This window comes from Myxocyprinus asiaticus, chromosome 2 (genome assembly GCF_019703515.2).
Source record: "Myxocyprinus asiaticus isolate MX2 ecotype Aquarium Trade chromosome 2, UBuf_Myxa_2, whole genome shotgun sequence".
In the NCBI taxonomy this organism is placed as follows: domain Eukaryota; kingdom Metazoa; phylum Chordata; class Actinopteri; order Cypriniformes; family Catostomidae; genus Myxocyprinus; species Myxocyprinus asiaticus.
Genome location: NC_059345.1, coordinates 43,183,980 through 43,208,420, shown reverse-complemented (window position 1 = coordinate 43,208,420; position 24,441 = coordinate 43,183,980). Strand labels below are relative to the sequence as shown.

The following is a 24,441-nucleotide window of genomic DNA, read 5'->3' as shown; positions in this document are numbered from 1 at the left end:
TATCTGTTATGAAAAGCCCAAGTCCAAAGGTCTCAATGGATTTCTCACTGGTAAAATTATAACACTGTTAAAAGGTTAGTTCACCCAAAAATGAAAGTTCTCTCATCATTTACTCACCCTTATGCCATCCTGGATGTGTACGACTTCCTTCAGCAGAGCACAAATGAAAATGTTTAGAAGAATATCTCAGCTCTTTTGGTCCATACAATGCAAGTGAATGAGTGCCATCATTTTGAAGCTCACATAGGTCAGCATAAAAGTAAACCAGTGGTTTAATTCAATGTCTTCCGAAGCAATATGATAGGTGTGGGTGAGAAACAGATCAATGTTTAAGTCCAGCCCATTTTTATTATAAAATATCCCCCCTGCTCAGTCAATCTACACTTTTACTTTCACTTTCAAATTCTTCTTCTTGTGTTTTTGGTGTCACATTCTTCATGCATATGCCCCCTATTGGTCAGGGAAAAGCATTGTTCTGTATCTCACCCACACCTATCATATAGCTTCTGAAGATATGGATTTATCCATTGGAGTCATATGGATTACTTTAATGCTGCCTTTATTTGCTTTTTGGAGCATAAAAATTGTGGCACCCATTCACTTACATTGTATGAACCTACAGAGCTGAGATATTCTTATAAAAATCTTAATTTGTGTTCTGCAAGAGAAAGAAAGTCATACACATCTGGGATGGCATGATGATGAGAGAATTTTCATTTTTGGGTGAACTATTCCTCTAAGCCTTTACACTGAACTGTGTACAACTCAACAAAAGGGATGAAAACAACCTCTACTTTCTTCATTCTTCTATATGAATTTGGTGTTAAATGTTGCTAAAAGTCTAATATGCACGTTGTGAAAACATGCCATAATAAAATACTTAGAGGAGACCTGGGCTATAGTTGTCGCAATGGGAAGTTGTCACAAGCACTGTAACTATATTTCAGTAACTATAGGGTTTTGATTGAACCATTCAATTGCATAAATGCTTGTTTTATCTAGCAGTGTTTGGCATCTAACACCTAGTTCAAAACCGCCTCAAATTAGGCTTTATTATTATTATTATTATTATTATTATTATTATCCTCCTAAAGTTCCAATTTCATAATATTTTTGTAATAGCTCTTGGGTGAACAAATGAATGACTACTGACATACTACAGCAGGTTCCCATTGAGACAACTTAACACATATAGTGTTGCAACATGCCACACTTATTAAAAGAACTGTATCTTTTTTTCCTGGGCAATAAAAGTGAAAATGTTCAGTTGCTTTTTTGGAGTCAAGATATCAAAGTATGTATTTATACAGATATTGACTTTCAAAAATATCCCCATATTAATCTGAGTTAAAAGTGTGACAACTTGCCCAACTAGGCTCCGTTAGCCCATGTCAAGCCAGTGGTTCAGATTTAGACTTGCACTGCCTACATTTTAAATGGCCCGCCCAACAACAACAAAACTGATAAAAAAATTTTACACTGTATTTTAAGAAAAATATAAACGTTTTCAGTAAATATTATGTTTTCATTACAGTTTTATTTTTTTATTTTATTTTATTTATTTTTTTGCAATAATAGCTGGTAGTTATACAGTTATAAATAATTCACACACAACTTAATAATACACATGGGCAATATAATCTACTTCTAGTGAGCAAAAATTACTGAAATATGAAATATTTTAGCCAGACCTCTCTAATACAGTTTTGGCTGTATATATATATATATATATATATATATATATATATATATATATATATATAAATAATTGTCTTTTATTTATTCATTTTTTATTACTTTTTGAACTGTGTTATAACAAGGGTCTTTTTTTTTTTTTTATAAATGTCATGTTGGGGCAACTTATCCATTTTTTATTTATTTATTTTTTTAAATCAGTGTCAATAAACTTACCCCATATAGTGTCATGACGTGCCGGCTTTCTTACAAAAAGAGCTGTATATTTTTTCCTGGTCAATAACAGTGAGAATGTTAAATTGCTTTTCTTTTCAAGACTTCAAGATGTGTGTTTAAACAGAAATTGACTTTCAAAAATATCCTCACTTTCACTGGAGTAAAAATTGAGACAACTAGCCCCAGTCTCCCTTAAATGACTCAACAAAAAGAATTTAGACTTGCAGTACCAATATTTTCACTAGCCCAAACGATATTCGTCAACAGAATGTCATAATGAAGCCTCTCCATCATCATGATGACATGTGCTCGTTTTGTGAGAGGAGGCGCATGTTGGAGAGGTTAAAGTTGACACTTCCGGCCGGTTTCTCGCTGTCGCTTCAGCTCTCTCTCCGCTTCCTCGCAGACAGTCCTTCACTCAGCACAGCCATGTCCAACGTCGTCGATACCAAACTGTACGACATTCTCGGGGTCTCCCCCTCGGCCTCAGAAAACGAACTGAAAAAGGTAACGATTTATTTGTCCAGTCTTTAAATATAGAGGATGGTCTCGCTGTTCGAGCGTGTAAACCGGGTGGATTTTGAGTGTGTGTGTGAATCAGGAAGAGGGAGAGAGAGGATTAGCACTGAGCTAAAGCTCGTCGTGAGGTTGGCCTACTGACTATAGTCCCCAGATCGACGGGCGAAACCGCTCAAATGGAGGTCTGTTGTGAGGGGTTTAATAAAGCCTGTCCGCTGTCTCTTTCCCCATCCATTTACCTCTTAATCCGGGTAATTTATTCTGTGGACATGGACACTAATGGAGTCATCATGTGTCATGTAGTAGCTGAAAACACTGTTAGCATCAGCTCATCGTGTGGCCGGTGTCAAGGCCTTGGCTTTGGACTTGTTTGCTTTATATGTCATAGTGCCAAAGTGGCCACACGTAAAATCATTTTACTGCCAGTCTAAATATGGACTCTGGCATATGACTGTCCTGCAGTGGTTTTATATGTAAGGTGTATCGCCATTAGTCATGCTGTGTATTATGTGTTCGGCACAGATGGGCTTCCGCTCAGGCGCAGAACATACAGGATCTCGTCCGATAACTGTTTAAAGTGACCATTATCTCTTGTTTAATCAGGGTCAGTAGTGTTAGGAAGTTGTGGCGAAATGGCTGCTGTTGTTGATTGGTAGTAAGTATTGAGTTAAGCTGTTCAAGGCCACACGGGGTTCATATGAATATGACGCACAAGGCTCCATGTTAAACACAAGTTGAGCTCAATAGAAAGTATTTGTGGCATAATGTTTGATTACAGCAGAAAATCATTTCGACTCGTCCCTCATTCATTTAACAACTACAACAACAACAAAAAGGCAGCAAAAATTCTGGTTACAGTGGAAGTGAATAGGGCCATTACATAAACATTGAAATACACAAGCATAGATGTAAACAATATATGTGTTAACATGATTTTAGTGGCATTAAATCAGGGATTTGGCAGCGCTGACTACATTACAAGTTGTTTTATGTAGTTATGACAACAAAGTTGTAATATTGTATGCAACTTCACACAGCTGAGGGTCGAAAGCAATTTTATCACGCTAAAATAATGTTAACACGTATAATAATTATGTCTTGTGGCTATACTTTTGAAGCAGTGTGTGTATTAGTGTTTATAGACTGGCCCCATTCACTTCCATTGTAAGTGCCTCACTGGAACCACCAGTTTTGCTGCTGTTTTTTAAATAAGACATGTTGATATTATTTGTGGTAATTATCAATTTGCCACACATGCTGTCGATTCAGTTCTCAAATCATATCTTGATTCATCTCGAGAGGCAGTTTAGTCAGTCCTGTTTTACTTGAAAGGCTCATGTTCCTTTTGTAAGGGAATAGTTGAGTTTGCTTGATGTTATCTGAAGGAAGTATGGTCTGATGACACTAACCTTTCAAAACCCTATATATTTATATTTCAGGCTTATCGAAAATTAGCAAAGGAATATCACCCTGACAAAAACCCAAATGCTGGAGACAAGGTAAGAATATTCATTTGTTTTGCATGTGTCCGAATATTGAGCATGTTGATATGTCAAGGCATTTTTTTAGAAAGTTGGAAGGCTGTAATTCGTGTTGTTGTGGCCTGTTATGTCTGTGTACACGTTTTTCAGGTTCAAATTAGTGATGTCCAGATACCATTTTTTATATATATATATATATATATATATATATATATATCCCCTTTTCTCTGCAATTTTTCTTGCCCAATTCTCACTTACTAGGTCCTCGTGGTGGCGTGGTTACTCGCATCAATCCGGGTGGTGGAGGACAAGTCTCAGTTGCCTCCGCTTCTGAGACAGTCAATCCGCACATCTTATCACGTGGCTCGTTGTGCACGACACCGCGGAGACTCGCAGCATGTGAAGGCTCATGCTACTCCGCGATTCATCCACAACGTACCACGCGCCCCCTTGAGAGCGAGCACCACTAATCATGACCACGAGGAGGTTACCCCATGTGACTCTACCCTCCCTAGCAACTGGGCCGATTGGTTGCTTAGGAGACCTGACTGGAGTCACTCAGCACGTCCTGGATTCAAACTCGTGTCTCCAGGGGTGGTAGTCAGCGTCAATACTCGCTGAGCTACCCATGCCTCCCGATACGATTTTTTTAAAGAATGATTAGGAGTACCGATACTTTTCACTATTCGCCAATACTGGTGATACTAGTTGTTTGTTTATTTATTTTTTATTCCATATTAAACAGTTTTTCCATTTTATCAGCAAAATAGGGTCTAAATAAATGAATTAATTAAAACTGTAATCTAATGACAACCAAACATTTAATTTCCAACATAATATTGTATTTTTAATCAATTTTTATTTTATACAGCACTTAACAGCATAATCCTCACTTCACAGTTATTTTTGTCAAATAAGGTGCTGCACAACAGAGCATCACAGATGTGAGATATTGCTTAAAAATAAGAAAATTATTGATTTATTATTATTAGTAGTAGTAGTAGTAGTAGTAGTAGCAGCAGCAGCAGCAGCATTACAGTGAATATTACATAACTATATTCAGTAGTGATATTTTTTTTATTGATCTTTTATTATGATTAAAGGCTTTTCCGTTTCTGTGTTCTTGGTGGTAGCTTCTCGCCTCCGGAAAAGCAGGTTGCTACGTGACCCAGTGTGATTATTGAACCGCAAAAGGCTGCTATTTAATTTAATAAATATGTAGTCTGTATGTGCTGCACGCTACAAAGTGATTAAGTGCTCTGCTCGCTGTCATCTGCTACAAACAGAGCACGCGATGCTCATGATGGTGTTTTAGAGCTCCTGGGTACGAGTAGCCAGCTTCACTTTTACATTCAAACATTCTTAAAACAAGATATATTTAATTGAAAGCGTGCAGCACATGCAAACTATATATTTATCTCATTCAATCTTAGCCTTTACAATGTAATAATCACACAAGGAAATAAAGTAATTTTAATTTGTCCAAATTTTCACTCAATGACATTAATTCATCAGATGGTATCGGAGCATTTTTCCAAGCACGAGTACAAGTACATGAGTGCAGTATCGGACCCAGTACCTGTATCATGACATCCCTAGATCAAATGAAATATGTTAAAACGTATTCACTAAATCTTCACATTATTAATGTTTAAAATAATCAGAACATTTTTCAGAGGTCAAATTTGTCTCCACTGTATCTGCTTTAAGCACACAATTTTATTCTTTTCAGTTCAAAGAGATTAGCTTTGCATATGAAGTACTAACTAACCCAGAGAAGAAGGAATTGTACGACCGTTATGGGGAGCAGGGTCTGCGAGAAGGGGGCTGTGGAGGAAGTGGGATGGATGACATCTTTTCCCATATCTTTGGTGGAGGCCTCTTTGGCTTCATGGGTGGACAGAGCCGGAGCAGGAATGGAGGACGGCGGAGAGGGGAGGATATGGTCCACCCCCTAAAGTGAGTGAGGTTCACACAGCTTGTGGTTTGAGAAATTTCCTTATTTAAAGAGATGTGTAGAAATGGTGTTTGTGCTGTTCTCAGCTGTCCCTAAATGGTCCCACTGGTCTCTTTCTGTTTCCTTATTGTCCTCGAGTCCTATTTTCTGTCATAGTTGCCAAGCATGTGTAAAGTAATATTTTGAAGAAAAACTTTAAATATCTGCGTTTACGGTTTTAACCAGGATTGCATCAAATAAAACATGGATGAACTGTTTAAAAAAAAAAAAAAAAATTATGTTTGAATATTCAGGAAGAGCTTTTGTAACACTGCTTTGTTTCTCATAGGGTGTCTCTTGAAGACTTGTACAATGGAAAAACAACCAAATTGCAACTGAGCAAGAATGTTCTGTGTAGCGCTTGTAATGGGTGAGTAATATTTCTTAAGTGTAAGGGTGTTTTCATGACAGTTAAAGAAAATTTGCTTAGTAATTTTGAGTATTCTCTCTCCGTCCAACCACACCCTATCAGTTCAGTGTAATCCTGCTTTTATAAGCCTGGTATCAGTCTGGCATCATGGTTATTTGTAAATGACCTGAACTGACCACCAAGGCTTTTATATTTTTTGAAATTTTCCCCTGGGTTAATAAGTCTATATGTGCTCATGCTTGCTGCTGTTTTTCTGTCTCTTCAGCCAGGGAGGAAAGTCCGGCGCAGTCCAGAAGTGTACAGCCTGCAAGGGGCGTGGTATGCGCATAATGATCAGACAGCTTGCGCCTGGCATGGTCCAACAGATGCAGTCAGTGTGTACCGATTGTAATGGTGAAGGTAAGCCACTGGACTCTTTCTGCATCGGAATGTACTCTGATGATTAGTAGTAGTTATTAAATCAGTTCTGAACAGCTGCAGGTTAATTATGTAGAGAAAACCCCTCAATAGAAACTTCTCTATGATCCAGGTGAGGTGATCAGTGAGAAGGACCGCTGCAAAAAGTGTGAGGGCAAAAAGGTGATTAAAGAGGTGAAGATTCTGGAAGTGCACGTGGATAAAGGTATGAAGCACGGACAAAAGATCACCTTTGGTGGAGAGGCTGACCAGGCACCTGGTGTAGAACCTGGAGACATTGTCTTGGTCCTGCAGGAGAAGGAGCATGAGGTGAGAAGCTAAATTTCTGTCTGGCCAAAAGCCTTAGCCTATATTTTAAGCCCAAATTAATTTGTGTTCTCTTTATTCACAATAATGGCCTGTGACAATTGAGCTTTCTTTCCGCAGTATTTGCTTTCTTAAAAATATGTGAACTATGGTGTTAATTGTTAGTAATATTAATTTGTAATCATCTGAGATTCAAAATGAATGTAAGAAATTTCCCGTACCCAGAGTGTTGAGAGTTTAAATAGCCTTCTAATTCAAGGCTCTCTTAAGAAGATGAATTAACAGTGACACAGTATGTGTTTGGTGCAGTGAGCCAAAGTGCTTATTCTCTAGTGCTGCGATTCAGTCATACAAATGACCTGGCTTTGGTGCCCTTTTGACTGCTAAACTGCTGCAGGACGATGAAGCAGATTGCAGTGACCGTGTGTCATAAGAATGCTGTTGTACAGGTTCTGGATTCAACCATTTCTCTCTCCTTCACATGCCCTCATGTGTGTACAAAAAAAGGAACATGTTAGATTTGGGGAGGGGAATCTTTAAGATCCATGTATCGATATTTATATTCAGGTTGTCTAAAGTGTAAACTCAGAGCGGCGTTCCTCAGTGCAGTCAGAGACACTTCTGTGAGGCACAAGGGACTTTTTTCTCATGGACATGCTGGGACTCTCTCACGCGTTTGGCTCTAGGGCCAGGCAAAAGTATATATTTTCCGCTTGATTGCAATCTTGAAGGATCTTGATGTCTATTCTTAAAATCCCAAGATCGCTCTTTCTTTCTATCCACAGCCCTCACCCTAAATCACTCACATATGCGACAAAAATGTGTGATTAGCCACTGGCTGTTAATTTTTTTTAGGTTTCACTCAACAGTATTTGAGTAGTGTAGTGCTGAAGAAGTTTAGCACCGAGATCTTTTCACTACGTGCATTGTAAGTTCTCTACAGTCAGTTGTAGATCAAAAACAACAAAAACATTTCTTATCACACATGCATTAAAGACCAAAACAAACACTTCTGTTAGAGTCCATTTAAGCACTTGTTCTACATATCAATGTTAATACTTGTAAATGGTACAAATTAGGCATGTAAACAAACATCTAACTATATATATATATATATATATATATAATATGCAATTTCAGGACAAATTTATTGCTGGAATACATGGACTTTTTATATTTTTAAAAAGCTTAAATGTGGGGGCCTGGGTAGCTTGGCGTGCAAAGACGCTGACTGCCACCCCTAGAGTCATGAGTTTGAATCCAGGGCGTGCTGAGTGACTCCAGTCAGGTCTCCTAAGCAGCCAAATTGGCCCTGTTGCTAGGGAGGGTAGAGTCACATGAGGTAACCTCCTTGTGGTCGCTATAATGTGGTTCTCACTCTCGGTGGGGCGCATGGTGAGTTGTGTGTGGATGCCGCGGAGAATAGCGTGAAGCCTCCACAGCACTATGTCTCCACGGTAGCAAGCCACATGATAAGATGCGCGGATTGACGTTTCAGATGCGGAGGCAACTGAGATTTGTCCTCCGCCACCCGGATTGAGGCGAGTCACTACACCACCACGAGGACTTGGAAGTGCAAGTCCAAATTGGGGAGGAAAAAAAAAAAGTTTAAGTGTGACCAAAATGATGAAAAACTAATGATAAAATAAAATTTGTAAAATTAATATTTCCATAATTTAAAGTTAGAAGATCCTCTGTATAATCAATAACAGCATTAGCTGAAAGACCATTTCTTTCATACCTAAAATGGACATTATACCTGAAATATACCCAAATTAATTGAAAGCTTGTGAATCGGATTCAAATCATGGTATCGCAATGTCGTGATATATCCAGTTGTGATGTATCGCAATGCGTATCGTGAGGTATCCTACATCAGTTTAATACAATTATTGCTAAAATGTGTTTACACAGACTTTTTAAATTACTTTTCAAAAGACATTTTTGAAGCACAAATGCAGTATCCAATATCAAAAAATCCGAAAACATTAAATTCTAAAACAAAAAATGACATTTTATTTTAATGAAGTTCCACTAGTGATAACACAACACACATGTGTAGGTCTTTAACTACCGATGGTCATATGAACAAACAGTCAGTAAAAGCATTGCCTGATTTAAGTGTCAGAAGCTCAAAGTACAAAATTACATTAAACAAGAACTGAAACAGTGTAATTTTTGAGGTGGACATATTTGAAGTCAGATCACTAAAAAAAAACCGGGCTCATGGAGTCATTCCACACAGGTTTCGCCGTAGAATTTTTTTTGTAAACTGCTCGTAAGAAATTCAGTAGAGGGTCAGCGCTGTGGAGTAGCAAAAAAATGTACATTCAAGAACCGTTAAAGAGCACTTATTGTGGTTTTTCAAATATTACCTTTCATGTAGTGTGTTATATAGCTGTTTGTGAATGTAAAAAAGTCTGCAAAGTTTCAAAAATCAAAGTGCACGAAATATGGAGTTATTGACACCCAAAAGAAAGAACTGATTCTGAACACCTGAAACGAGTCGTTAGTAATTCCAGACTTACTTCCTGTACTAACCTACGTAATTTGGTAACAAAAAAAACAGTGTTCAGCCAGTGCACGCTGTTAGCCTGTTAGCTGTTAGCCTCTGCTAACTGGCTAACTCACGTTATTGTCAAACTACATATAAACTGGGGGCCTGGGTAGATCAGTGGTAAAAGACGCTGGCTACCACCCCTGGAGTTTGGTAGTTCGAATCCCAGTGTGTGCTGAGTGACTCAGCCAGGTCTCCTAAGCAACCACATTGGCCCGGTTAGAGTCACATGGGGTAACCTCCTCGTGGTCACTAAAATGTGGTTCGTTCTCGGTGGGGCGCGTGGTGAGTTGAGCGTGGATGGTGTGAAGCCTCCACACGTGCTATGTCTCCGTGGCAATGTGCTCAACAAGCCACATGATAAGATGCGCGGTCTCAGACGTAGAGGCAGCTGGGATTCATCCTCCGCAACCTGGATTAAGGCGAATCACTACGCCACCACGAGGACTTAAATGTGCATTGGGAATTGGGCATTCCAAATTGGGGAAAAAAAATACATATAAACTTACCACTGAGAAACGTCCTGTTCTTGTCGTGCTTGTGATGGTGGTTGATCTTCCGATGTTTCACTATCGGACTCGGGCTCAAATTGGTAAGGTAAAACTCTGATATGGTAGTGGGCATTTCCTTTCTGACACGTGCTGTAAGCGGTAGACCAATCTGACCAATCAGAGCAGAGTAGGCTCTCTGAAAGGAGGAGTTTAGAATGAATTCTTTAGAACGGATCATTGAACGAGTCGTTTTTGACACTGGGGGGAAAAACGGTAATGCTGCAATTAAAATTATGAGCAAATTAAAGTGTTTTTTGACCTTTGATGCATGTAAATCTATTGTATGAGACCTTCAAAACAAAATTAGGCACGTTTAAAAACCATATTAGGTGCACTGGAACCGAAAGTCATAAAAATCATACGATTTCTTTTTGTTGGTTTGCAGTGGAATCAGTTCTCTGTTCCTGTCCCTAGTCAGATTTGACTGATGAGATCATGAAAGCCTCAGTAGAATGATTTGTTTGTTCAGATATATAATTTTGGGAAAGCTAAAGCTAAACCTCTTTCAACAGACATTCAGAAGAGAGGCCAACGACTTGCACATGACCCATAAGATTGGCCTTGTTGAATCACTTTGTGGGTTCCATTTCACGTTGAAACACTTAGATGGTAGACAGATTGTGGTGAAGTACCCAGCTGGCAAAGTCATTGAACCAGGTGAGTCCTCTCTAAATGAAATGTCCATTTTTATATAGAGGTTTAAATGATTAATACATTGACTGACTGAAAATTGTGTCCTGTGCAGGATCAGTCAGAGTTGTTAGAGGAGAGGGCATGCCACAGTATCGTAACCCCTTTGAGAAAGGAGACTTGTTCATCAAGTTTGATGTGCAGTTCCCGGACAACAACTGGTTAAGCCTAGAGAGACTGTCGGTAAGGTTTGCACACACATGGTTCAGTACAGTGATAGTTAACCAAAAAATGGCAATTGTCATTACTTACTCTCTTAACCTCATGCTGTTTCCAAATATTTCCAAAATTTTTAAACTGATTTAAATGTTTTATTATGAAGATTTTTTTTTTTATTATCCTTTTTATTTATTTGCTTTCTTCCTTTATTGTTTGACTCCATGTTCTTGTCATGAAAATAGCCTTTGGTGCTGATATGGCATTGAACTAAAAACTTGGTTTTTCAAACCAGTATGAATTTCTATAGTTTGATACACAAAAGGAGATGCAAGGCAGAAGGTTAGCCTCAGTCACCATTCACTTTCATTGCATCTTTTTTCCATAATGAAAGTGAATGGTGACTGAGGCTAACCTTCTGCCTTGCATCTCCTTTTGTGTTCCACGGAAGAAGTAATATGGGTTTAGAACAACATGGTGGGTAAGTGATCATTTTAATTTTGGTTAACTACCTATTTAATATTGAGGCATTGAGTACATCATCGTCCTAATGTCTCCCTTTCCATTTTGCAGGAATTAGAGGACTTGCTGCCTACACGGGCCGATGCGCCAGTAATATCTGGAGATGCAGAAGAGGTAGACCTGCAGGATTTTGACATGAGCACGAGCTCCTCTGGTGGTCACCGCCGCGAGGCATACAACGACAGCTCAGATGACGAAGGAGGACACCACGGCCCAGGAGTGCAGTGTGCCCACCAGTAAACCCGGCTACCACATGCATCTTTCCAGCTCCCAACAATGGGGATAGTTGCACAACAAAAAAACGTGTGTTTCAGAATCTGATTCGGGGCTGCCTTAAATGAAATTATGAATGGCCATTCCTTACCACCTGATTCCCTTGTAGTAAACGCACAGATGAACCTGCATCTAGTAATCCTTTCTTGGCCCTCCTCTCCCAGCCTGCCCCTCTAGAGGCAACCCCAGTTCAAAGAAAAAAGGGTAATTGCTCCGTACTCTGTGTAACTTGCATTTTTTGTTGTTGTTGTCATAGTATTCACAAGTTTAAAACTAACCGTAAAATGCAGTTTTGACCCTGTACTCAAGACTTTGTTTGGAGAGGAGTGACTAACGGAGGAGTTAGGAGAGACCTATCATAAAACAAAAAAAGCAAGAAAAATAGAAATGCCGCAATGGGACTTCATCACAATCCATTTTTAGGTTTGTTTGTATGTATCTGTGCTCAATTTTTACCACTTTATTTTATTTGTAGATTTTTGTTTTTTCCTTTCTTTGATATTTTAAGAATTGGAACAAGCGACTATAACATGTATAAAATGAAAGTGATTGTCATTTAAGCTTTGTATCAGCTACTGTCACATTTGAGCGTGTGATTTATGTTTTTGAACTAGTTGAAATAAAATCTTTGCCTATATTTGTCAGCAATCCAGGTGCATGTTGAGAACATTTTGGTCCCTTCTCTGAGTGAAACATCTGTATTCAAGAAACGTAATGAAATACGAGGAAAATGAAGCACCTTTAGGCTTATATCTTCTGTGAAAAAAAGTTTGAGTTGTTAAATAAAATGTCCTTCAATATCTCTTAAAAATATTAAGGTCTTTGCTTTATTTGATGCTCGTCATTACTTGGCAATGTTTATAGTGTTTTATTGCATCGTTAATACATAGTTTTTTGTAAAGCTGAAGTTGAAGCCATTTAGGATTGCTTGCACTCAGGACTAAGTTAAAGGGATAGTTCACCCAAAAATGAAAATTTCTCATTTACTCATCCTCATGCTATTCCAGATATGTTGGACTTCTGCTGAACACCAAGATTTTTAGAAGAATATCTCCGCTCTGTAGGTCCATACAAGGCAAGTGAATGATGATCAGGCCTTTGAAGCTCCAAAATGCACATAAAGGCAGCATAAAAGTAGTCTATGTGACTCCAGCGGTTAAATCCATATCTTTAGAAGTGATGTGATAGTTGTGGGTGAGAAACAGAACAATATTTAAGTCTTGAAGATACGGATTTAACCACTGGAGTCACATGGTTTACTTATATGCTGCCTTTATGTGCTTTTTGGACTGTCAAAGTTCAGACCAACATTCACTTGCATTGTATGGACCTAAAGAGCTGAGATATTCTTCTAAAAATCTTCATTTGTGTTCAGCAGAAGAAAGTCAAACACATCTGGAATATCATGAGGGTGAGTAAATAATGAGAGAATTTTCATTTTTGGGTGAACTAGCCATTTAACTATTCAGCATTTTTATCATGAAATTGTTTTTATCGTCTTCAGGTGCCAAACGTATAAATTATAAGCATGTCTACAAATGTGAATCATAATGTATTGTAATGTGCTTTAATATGCACATTTTGACTCTGACCTTTTGTTTACACATTATCAGCATGTCGCACTGATGTTTATCTGTCCTCCGAGATGCAATGCCTTTGGAAAAGGAAGAGAGTTGTTAGAGATGCTGTACAGTTGCAAAACGTCTTTGGTATATGAAACATGGTTTCTTCTATGCACTCACCATTGACATGTCATGGACTTAGTAGGGTTCTTAGTGTTTAACATGTCTGATCTTTCACTAAAATTGGTTAATAAACCAATTATTTGAAGGCAGCGCAGCTGAGTAAAGTGCAAGTTTCTTCAAAAAAGTGGGCTTGGGTAGCTCAGCGAGTATTGACGGTGACTACCAAGTTTGAATCCAGGATGTGCTGAGTGACTTCAGTCAGGTCTCCTAAGCAACCAAATTGGCCCGGTTGCTAGGGAGGGTAGAGTCACACGGGGTAACCTCCTCGTGGTCGCGTTTAATGGTTCTCACTCTCAATGGGGCGCGTGGTAATTTGTGCGTGGATCGCGGAGAGTAGCATGAGCCTCCACATGCTGTGAATCTCCGCATTGTCATGCACAGCGAGCCATGTGATAAGATGGGCGGACTGAGACTTGTCCTCCGCCACCCGGACTGAGGCGAGTAACCGCGCCACCACGAGGACCTACTAAGTAGTGGGAACTGGGCATTCCAAACTGGGGAGAAAAGGAGATAAAAGACTCTTCAAAAAGCTTAAAGCTGACCTGAAGCATAAAACTATTATTGCAAGTTCCTGTGCTAGAGAAAACAATTGTGTGAATATACACTGCCATTGAGCAATTCAGTTGTCTTAAAAAAACAACAGAGGGCAGTAAAGTTACATTTCACAACCATGTTGGCCATCACCTTACTGCAGACTCGCTTGGGTTAATGAAAGTCTACATTACCAGCTAAAGTACACAGATTTAGTTTTACATGCCATTTCACTCATGGTCACTTTGAACCAATTTATTAGCATATATACATTTTTGAATCAGGGTTCCACATCTTTTTCCAATCAGTTTCCATGACTTTCCCAGTTCAGGATTTAAAAAAAATAAATAATGCACTTACATAGTTGCATTCAAAAAGAGCAACTTCTTGTCAATGAGTTATATATATTTAGAGACAAATATGATTTTAAAATGATCTTATATTTCCAGGTTTTTTGTGACTGTGAGAACCCTGTTGCATGCTGAATTAATTGAACTGTAGGGCTAAATAAAAGCATTGCTGTTGATTGATTAAAAATCCTTTATTAATCCCCAAGGGAAACTGTTTGGCAAACATGGACAAATTATACACTAAAAAGATTAATGACCCAATTTTGTCATCTTTATTAAAAACAAAAGGTCAAAACTTGAATTGGAACAGATGCAACCAACTTTAAATTGGTAATCAACTGCAATTAGTATTTACAATTTGTAAACACTGGGCCAGTTCTCAAAAATCTGTAAACAAAAACTACATAAAAGAAACTATATTTAGAAAAAACTTTACATTTTTACAAGCTATGCTACTGCATATAGAGAAAAAGAAATCAATTCATTAAAACTCATAAGCATGAGTGAAGGCACCTCATATGAAGTGATAGGATGTTAATTTAGCTTAAAAGAATAGTGCTGCATTAATATTTATTTACTCTTAATGGCTTTGATATAAAAGTACAATGACAGATAATGAGGAGACTTTGGCACAAATATATCTGGCCTAATGGCTTGTGTTTAAATTGTAAATATTGTAAAAAATAAAATAAAAAAGGAAATGAACTGATTTCTTTCAAACAGGTCTGCGATGAAGATTTTCACATTTCACATTTCTTTCACAGCTAAAGCAGTGTAATAAATACAGGAGTAAACATTAATTATAGGCCAGCAACTAGACTTTTTACCACACATGCTCCCTTCACTCCACGTTTTCCACTAGCCACTAAAAAGTTTGTCATGGCAATGAGTACAACAATGGTCAGGGCAACATAAATGTTAAAATAATTCCCTCCTTGTAAACTGTCCAAAACTATAACATGTACCTTCAATGTTTCAGTCACAAAACAACCCCTTTCCCTCTTAAATATACAATGGTAAAAGTGAAAAATGCAAATTTGCATCAGTCAAAATAGTTTTGTATAATTCATAAAGGTGCAACATGAAGGACAGGAATATATTTTCAGGGGCACATGCAAACAAAATAAAAGAATTCTGTATATTGGTGCAAATAACAGCCAAAGTGTCCTGGTTTTGGAAACTTCTTATTTTTTGTTGAATCTTATTTATGATAAAGGGTGTCTGATCAGGTTGATCATGCACCCTGTTTAAGAATTGATGATTTGGGAATTGGGCATTCCAAATTGGGGAGAAAAAAAGATTTGATTTAAATGCAAAATAAACAAGAAAATGCATTGCTAGATGACTTTTGTTGTGTGCCATTTTCAAAATTCAAGCTTTAGTGTTACATCTGACTAAACGGGTAATAATTTCCCCAAAACTCCCAGATCATCTCCCAAAAACAGATCGACCAAATGTATCAGTACACAAGGCAGTCGTTTTTATAAATCCCTTAAATCAAGTTTTAAAATGAGGATTAAAAACCCAGCAAGATACAGTACTTAACACTATCTTTACAGTTTTAATGAGGGGCTAGTGTGTTAAGTAGCCATGTGCTGGAGCTGGCAAACTTATATGCTTTCCAGATCAGGGCAGATCTCATCTCTGTAGCTGCTCCAGAGCAGAATATTCTTTCATGAACTTGATATGGAAATCTTGCACTTTGCCAAGGAGTACCTTTAGCTTCTCTGTAGGTGGCAGGATTGTCATTCTGAAACAAAGACAATGACACCAAACATTAAACAATATTAGAATGTTACTCATTACTTAGCCATGTAAAGTATAAAATACAGATGACCGTTTCATGTGGTAAGACTTACTGTTCATGTTCCCCACATATTTATTAACAAGGCACATTACATTGTTACAAGGCAAGAAGCAGGTCCCAAATACATCATACGTATATAGTGCTGTTATATCTGAGGGTAATGCCAGTTAGTGCTGAGGTTAAATGCTGAAGCGTGTAAGAGCCACGAATTGCCAATATATAAATATTTGTTATTTCTTTATATAGATTTGGATTTAATAATGAAATATTACAGGGTTCGTACAGATGCTTCAAAGTTAAATTCAAGGACTTCTCAAGCACATTTTTATTTGTTGATGTCATTAAAACAAATTCTTTAATTGTTAATTTTAAATACAAATATTTTATTCATTCAGTTAATTTATTTTTATAAAACACCACTTATAACATGTACAACCTATCTCATTGAGCATCTTTAACTACATATTCTCACAGTAACAATTCTTGGTTCATTCATGATGAAATTGATGTGCAATTGTAGTGTGCTCCCTTAAAACACACTTCACTTTCCAATAAAAGTGAATAACTGGGTCTGTAAACAGTAGTCCATATGACTCATCCATGTTTTCTAAAGTCACACGACAGATTTATACAAGGAACTGACCGAAATTGCAAATGGGTCATTCTCAAAAAATTTGACTTTCCAACTTACAAAATATTGAAATTTTCCATTCAGTTCAGTTTTTGCCCATAAACGCTGAGGGTAAACATTCTGTAACATTTTGACATTATTTTTATTCATAAAGGAAAACTTGACTGTTGTTATTTTTATTATTTAATTTTGTTTCATGAATGAAGCAAGTTAACACTAAGTTAACACTAATGAGGGTTCAATGGGGTACAACACCAAATTTTTGTGTGTGAAAATATTACAGTTAAAATATGAATTCATAACTTTTTAACATGCTGGGAAAAATCACTATATGCATATTTAAGCAGCCTCTGAACTTTGATCTTAAAAATGATTTTCTACAACTTTGGTAACACCAATGCCATGAAATCAAGGGACAAATATTCTTTTTAAATCATTAATAATAATTTTGTTTTGTTTGCACACTTGTTCAGCCTTGCACTAATACCTGTATTAAAAATAAGTACAAAATAAACACACAAATAACTTTAAATGTCATAGAAGTGGTGTACCAGATGAAGGGAACAAGGATTTTTTTCAGGCAATTGACAATTTCAAATATACTTTCTAAAAAATGTGCAAAACAGAGTCAAGCCATTTCATATCATTAAAGGTTAGGTTATAAAATGATACTTTTTTTTTGTGGTCATTTGAAAACTTTTTCTAAAAAAGTAAAGGGACATGTTTGACAACATATTTTGATATTGACCCAAATGTTGTCAGAAATAACATATTTTGTGAGACACAAAGCTTTCTTTACACAAGTGGGCGCTAGACGGCTCACAAAACTGAATCCTCCATTGCACCAGCAGAAGAATGTACAGTATGTTTATGAATCGTTAACGGAATCCTCCATTGATCTGCATTCAAATCTCACGTTTTACATCTCATATAATTTTTTCACTCCAGAGAGTAAATTGTAATTAAAACTGATAGTTGCAATGATTCATACTTGTTAAATCCGCCACAGCAGTATCTATAAAATATATATTTTTAAATCCTCCAGTAACACTTGATTGTGATTGGCCCATTCTGAACAGCGCTGCCAAAATAACAGGTGCCACGTGACAGCGCCGTCTATACGCTGCTTCAGCAGTGGTCTAGTGGTCTGTCCTCGTGTTTTTCCGAAAATAAATAAATACATTTCATTTATTAAATGATTTAAGCAATGTATTTTAAGATTTTCTATAATTCAAGAATTTTTTAAGAACCTCTTGGTAAAAATGGCTATTTTCAAGGGTTTTCCAGGACTTCAATTTGAAAAAGCCAAATTCAAGTACTTCAAGCACCTCGTACGAACCCCTGATATTATGTGAAATATACAATGCACATTTGTACATTTTCACTTTTAAATTTTAACCTCATCTCTCTAGGACTGATGTGTGCAAGACAACATTTTCTAGAACTTTTTGCTTAAATAAATGTTCTTAAAAGAAGGTTTTGGACTTCTGTCACTCGCATTGAACTCATGCTTGCAATCCAATGTGGTACATTGAGAAGAATGAGAAGAATTAGATGGAGTCATTCCACAAAGTTTTTGATTGCAAATTCAACTGTTGTTTAATATGCAGATACAAGCTGAAAGGTGGCTTGTCCATGTTAAAATATTTTCTCTTATCCAGCTTAATATGCAGACACAAAGATAAGTAAGCCATCTGTGAAGTTTAAACGCTGTAGCGCTAGCAAAACATTGCTCTGTTGTTTTGGTATCCAAACCAGTCTGAAATTAAGGAAAGGCATTTGAGTAATTTTGTTGTCGAGTACTCTAACCCACAAAAAAACTAAACAAGTAATCAATTACTTGTAAATTAAAATATGAAGTATAACACGTACGTGAAATTTATATTTTGTTTTACTCACAAACGTTACCAAGAACGATTTCAAAATAAGCTAACTTCAACAAACTATGCCTTTCTTTTAAAAAAAAAAAAAAAAAATGAAATGAACATGCATATATATTTTGTTTTAATTGATAATAAAAAAGATTCTAAAATAACCGTAAAAAAAAAAAAAAACATTTGCACTCACCCGGAGCTTACTTAAAAAAACAAACAATATTGATGGCATTGGGGTAATGCACATAAACTCTGAGTCACATTTTTATAATTTGTACATATTATTCAGAAAAACATGAGGTGAAAGTTGGCTTTTTATAAAATGCGCTCTACCCATGTTCAAATATTTAACAAACATACCGGTCGGATAAGCTTCCGAGTTTCTTGTACCGCTTTGTATTTACATTCCACCATAAAAAACAGATCCTTGTCCATTCGTATGCTTGACTCTAACAAGAATCCAATTTTAATAGATTAGAATTCAATAAGAATCTAAATATTACAAGCATTGCCAGACACCATCAAGTCTCCTTCTCATATCCAACACCTTGACGACACACACCCACAGCTCCCTCCAATGGACTCAATTGTAACTGTGATATTTGTTCAGATCCAGAGCAAAAGTACAGGATATTTCAGCGTTGCTCACACAGGCAAATGTGAAAAGAAAAATCTATTTACGATATTCAAGTAGTGTTTTTAATAGTCAACTAGCTGAATGATTAGTCCATTATTCGTGCACATCCCTATCTGATATAGCAACATTGGCTCAACCAATGGCGTGCGTTTATGCCGGGACTACCCATTTTGATGGGAGGGAATGTTCAAAAAATCTGTTTGAAAATAGTCATTATTTTGGCAATTTCATGCTTCAAAACTTGTGCAAAGAAATCATCTGAAATCAAATGAAAATGGTTCACGTTTGTTTGATAATCAACAAGAGCAGGTTTACCTGAAATGGAATGTGCCATCTTTCTGCCCAAAGCCACTACCAGGAACGACACAGATTCCTGTCTCCTCCAGCAACCTCAGGCAGTAGAGCATGTCAGGCTGCATTCCTAGGGCCTGCCAAAAGCCAAAACAGTCAAATCAGTCACATTTTTGAGTTGTAAGATACAAAGGTTTGAAGACTAAAGTGTTATGTAAAAGCCGAGCCGAGTAGAAGAGTAGCTTTCAAAGTAAACATCCCAAGGATAATTTTATAACTATCTTTTCTGAAAACGAATATACATTAAATTCTAAACTGCTTTAGGATTTATTTGAGCAGGAATATCGGTGTATGTTTGAAATGGCATTTCATTCATGAAATCAAGCAGCGGAAATGTCTGCACTTCATGGCTAACATCAAAAGAGATGTTTGCAAAGTTGGATTTTGGTTTTCATTTGGGTTAGGAGATTAGTGGGCACAGCCTAGTAAACTGGTTTTACTGGTCACACCTTGTCAGCATGGACGTAACAAGCTATGAGGTAACCGAGGTCCGGACCTTGGTAAATTTTTCATATTCAAAAGTAAAATTTGAAGCTAAAACTGAACAACACAACACACGCATGGTCTGGTCTGTTCATATCTGAGAAGTTCATGATACAGTGCTTTAAGTCAATATTTATTCAAATATTTGAAGGTCAAAAAGCAGATAAATGGAGAATAAAAGTAATCCATACCACTCTAGTGGTTAAATCTATATCATCAGAAGCAATATGATAGGTGTGGGTAAGAAACAGATCAATATTTAAGTCCTTTTTTTTTTTTTTTTTTTTTTTTTTACAATAAATCTCCACTTTCCTTTTCATGTTCTGAAAGTGGAAGTGAAAATGGAGATTTATAGTAAAATGGATTTAAACATTGATCTGTTTCTCACCCACAATGATTGCATTGCTTCAGAAGACATTTATTAAACCACTGGAGTCATATGGATTACTTTTATGCTGCTTTTATGTGCTTTTTGGACCTTCAAACTGCTGGTCAACCTTCACTTGCATTGTATGGACCAACAGAGCTGAAATACTCTTCTAAAAATATTTGTGCTCTGCAGAAGAAAGAAAGTCATACACATCTGGGATGTTATGAGGGTGAGTATATGATGAGGGAATTTTCATTTTTGGGTGAACTAACCCTATAACTTTTTGGAGGATTCAGTTTTGAGCCGTCAAGCACCAATGAAAACAGTTTTGTAATTTTGGTTTGTTCCTCACACACAGCTACTGTATTACTTTAGAAAACATGGAAAATAGCACATGAGTCACTGATGAAAAATAAAAGTCTTATATCTTCTATAAGAAAACTCTAATATCTTCATGCCCAGGGGCACTAAGGAGTCTTAATCTGGCCCTGATAATCATGACATTATCTGAAACGTTTAAAAACAGTAGCACACTACACTAGTACACCATCTTTAGTACAGACTACAGTATGAAATATGTCAAATATGCAAACACTGGCCATGACGATGGCTATGCAATTTCATAAATTTTAGTAGCTAACGTTTCACAACAGCATTGGTAAAAACATAACTGTAATTTTGGTACAATTCTTGGCACCCCACCCCAGACCTCACTAATTTTCAAACCCTGGTTACAGCCCTGCTTGTCAGATGAATCCGTGAACAATAAAGGGTGTCTTGGAAAGTAGTGGACATCTAAGTTCAGGCTACCAAAAGCAATAGGACTACACAAGCAAGCCGAAGTAGGAGCACTTGCATTGGCTTTCTCCACTGCCTTAGGAGGGATAAAGATGCGGGGGAAGGCGTACATGGCCCCCTGGACGGGATTACACTTGATTCCTGGAACTGCATTCAGGATCTGCTCAGTTAGCTTTGCTTTCTCTGCTAATGCATCCAGCACAGCAGATTTCTCCTACGAGAGATCAGACAAACACATTTACGCCCAGTTAAAGCCAAAGTATGCTTCTGGAATGCCTAAATGATAAGAATTACAGATTTACATACCAAAAACTGCACAACAATGAAGCTATTGTCCCATGCATTGTCTTTGGACTGCTCTAGAATCTACACTAGATGACTGACCTGGTGGAATTGGTTGAACGAGGGCTCTTCTGGTTGTGGAGGGTTGACAATGACATCCATCGCAACCTGTCCGGCCAAGGGGGGACATAGTCTCACTGATATAAGTTTCTCCAACTGAACCTTGATTTCAGGATCCATGTTGACCACCTCCATATATCCACCCCTGAAGCCACACCTTGTGGAAGGACATGTAAAATTAGTTCTCCGAATCGTAGGCGATGTTGCCATAGCCATATTCATTAGCCAAATGCCTAATTCTTTGGGCTCATCACAGAAACAATGACAGATGTTTTTATACCAATCAGAACACATTCTGCATGGTGTTACAACTTTATTAAACCATGTTGTAATGGACGAACCATACTCTGAATTGTCTTGAACAGAGGAATTGTAGTTACTCTTTTAACAAATATTGGATTTAATGTCTAAAGTTCCTGGGCTGCTTCTAAAACTGTAACCAGTTAAGATTGTCCTTACAAATGGCAATAACCAGATTGATATTCGTACATTACAAAGCCAGATGACTTCTAAATATATTTCAGGATATTGTGGTTATGCCATGTGAATGTGTCCCAGTGAAAGTTGATCTTGTAGAGGCCATATCGGATTAAACATGCACATGCTCACCACAGCAAAGGGTCATGGATAGGGATACTCACTCTCCCGTGTACCCTTTGGAGGTGGAATGGAAGGAGACGAGCTCCACACTGTTAAAGTACTCAGCACCCATCTCATATAGCACCTTCTTGAAGGAGTGAAACTGACAGTCAGGAGCGTATACATTGTCCTGATACACCTGCCAATAACAGCACAAACCAACACAGAGAACGTGGTGGTCATGTAGAAGTCATGCATTTCAAATTAGAGCAGAATTTAGGTAGTTGAGGCACGTGCACATTAAATGTGTTTTAAGAGAAGTATGACTAAGAACAGGGCTGGGGGATATAGCTAAAAAATGCTCAATATTGTCCTCCCTTTTGATTAGGGATACACAATACAAAATGTGTGTTCGGAGGCCAATAGTTGGTGGTTCTGCTTTTCTGCACCAATCAGCCACAACATTAAAACCACCTGCCTAATATTGTGTAGGTCCCCCTCGTGCCGCCAAAACAGCACCAACCACCAACAATAGCATATTCTTCTCACCACAATTGTACAGAGCGGTTATCTGAGTTACCGTAGACTTTATTAGCTCGAACCAGTCTGGCCATTCTCATTTGACTTCTCTCATCAACAAGGCATTTCCGTCCACAGAACTGACACTCACTGGATGTTTTTTGTTTTTGGCACCATTCTGGGTAAATTCTAGAGACTGTTGTGTGTGAAATCCCAGGAGATCAGCAGTTACAGAAATACTCAAATCAGCCCATCTGGCACCAACAATCATCCATGCGATTATCTTATCAGCCAATCATGTGGCAGCAGTCCAATGCATAAAATCATGCAGATACGGGTCAGGTTCAGTTAACGTTCACATCAATCATCAGAATGGGAAAAAATTTGATCTCAGTGATTTGGACAGTGGCATGATTGTTGGTGCCAGATGGGCTGGTTTGATTATTTCTGTAACTGCTGATCTCCTAGAATTTACTCCGAATGGTGCGAAAAACAAAAAACATCCAGTGAGAGGCAGTTCTGTGGACGGAAATGCCTTGTTGATGAGAGAGGTCAGCAGAGAATGGCAAGACTGGTTAGTACTAATAAAGTGTAAGGTAACTGAGATAACCGCTCTGTAAAATTGTGGTGAGAAAAATAGCATCTCAGAATGCTATTCTGAGATGCGGGTTGGCGCTGTTTGGCGGCATGAGGGGGACCTACACAATATTAGGCAGGTGGTTTTAATGTTGTTGCTGATCGGTGTATGCTACTTTGATGCAAATCACTGATAATTAATTAACCAACTTCAAAAGAAATGTAAATACATTTATTCTCTTTCTCTCTACATGTCTTCCATGTTTCAGAGTAAGCGGTCTCAGTTAAAAGCACTCAAAATAAAAGCACATTATTAGCTGACATTAACTGAATTCTCAGTTGTCTCCTGTCAGGCTCACATTAAATTGATTAGATTTCTGAATGTTCTTAACTAACATTAACTGAATATTGGAAGTGTGGAAGTAATCATATTAGTTGTGTTAAAAGTTTTAAAGAGCATCTATTATGGTTTTTAAACGTGCCTAATTTTGTTTTAAAGGTCTCATACAATAGATTTACATGCATCCAAGGTCAAAAAACACTTTAATTTGCATATAATTTTAATTGCAGCATTACCTTTTTTTCCCAGTGTCAAAAACGACTCCTTCAATGATCTGTTCTAAAGGATTAATTCTAAACTCCTCCTTTCAGAGAACCTACTCTGCTCTGATTGGTCAGATGTCCCAGTCTGTTGTGATTGGTCTACCGCTTAGTGTAGTGTTTGAGGGCGGGTCAAAGCTGTTCGCGAGCAGCCAATGAAGACCAGAGGCGGGTTTTTTGTTACCAAATTACATAGGTTAGTACAGGAAGTAAGTCAGGAATTACTAATGACTCGTTTCAGGTGTTCAGAATCGGTTCTTTCTTTTGGGAGTCAATAACTCCATATTTAGTGCACTTTGATTTTTTAAACTTTGAGACTTTTTTACATTCACAAACAGCTATAAAACACTACATGAAAGGTAATATTTGAAAAACCATAATAGGTGCTCTTTAACAGTATTTCCACCTTATGAAATTCTGGCAGTGTAAAGCTTAAAAA

General features: G+C 37.5%; 2 protein-coding genes across 2 annotated transcripts in view; one reads left to right on the top strand and one right to left on the bottom strand.

Annotated features, from left to right (window-relative positions):
• Window positions 1-2,172: 2,172 nt before the first annotated feature.
• Window positions 2,173-12,562, top strand: LOC127451840 (dnaJ homolog subfamily A member 2-like). The gene is made up of 9 exons (XM_051716818.1): window positions 2,173-2,418; window positions 3,870-3,929; window positions 5,644-5,870; window positions 6,197-6,277; window positions 6,543-6,676; window positions 6,807-7,003; window positions 10,621-10,765; window positions 10,854-10,981; window positions 11,528-12,562. The coding sequence occupies exons 1-9, from the start codon at window positions 2,188-2,190 to the stop codon at window positions 11,714-11,716; spliced, it is 1,392 nt and encodes a 463-aa protein (XP_051572778.1). The 5' UTR covers window positions 2,173-2,187; the 3' UTR covers window positions 11,717-12,562.
• Window positions 12,563-14,556: 1,994 nt separating this feature from the next.
• LOC127451750 (alanine aminotransferase 2-like) overlaps window positions 14,557-24,441 on the bottom strand; it is a 35,017-nt gene continuing 25,132 nt past the window's right edge. The window contains exons 7-11 of the mRNA XM_051716673.1: window positions 22,370-22,506; window positions 21,711-21,885; window positions 21,385-21,540; window positions 19,640-19,752; window positions 14,557-16,125 (exon numbers count right to left, since the gene is read on the bottom strand). Of these exons, the coding sequence (XP_051572633.1) occupies window positions 16,014-16,125; window positions 19,640-19,752; window positions 21,385-21,540; window positions 21,711-21,885; window positions 22,370-22,506 (693 nt within the window). The 3' untranslated portion in view covers window positions 14,557-16,013. The remainder of the gene's footprint in view (window positions 16,126-19,639; window positions 19,753-21,384; window positions 21,541-21,710; window positions 21,886-22,369; window positions 22,507-24,441) is intronic.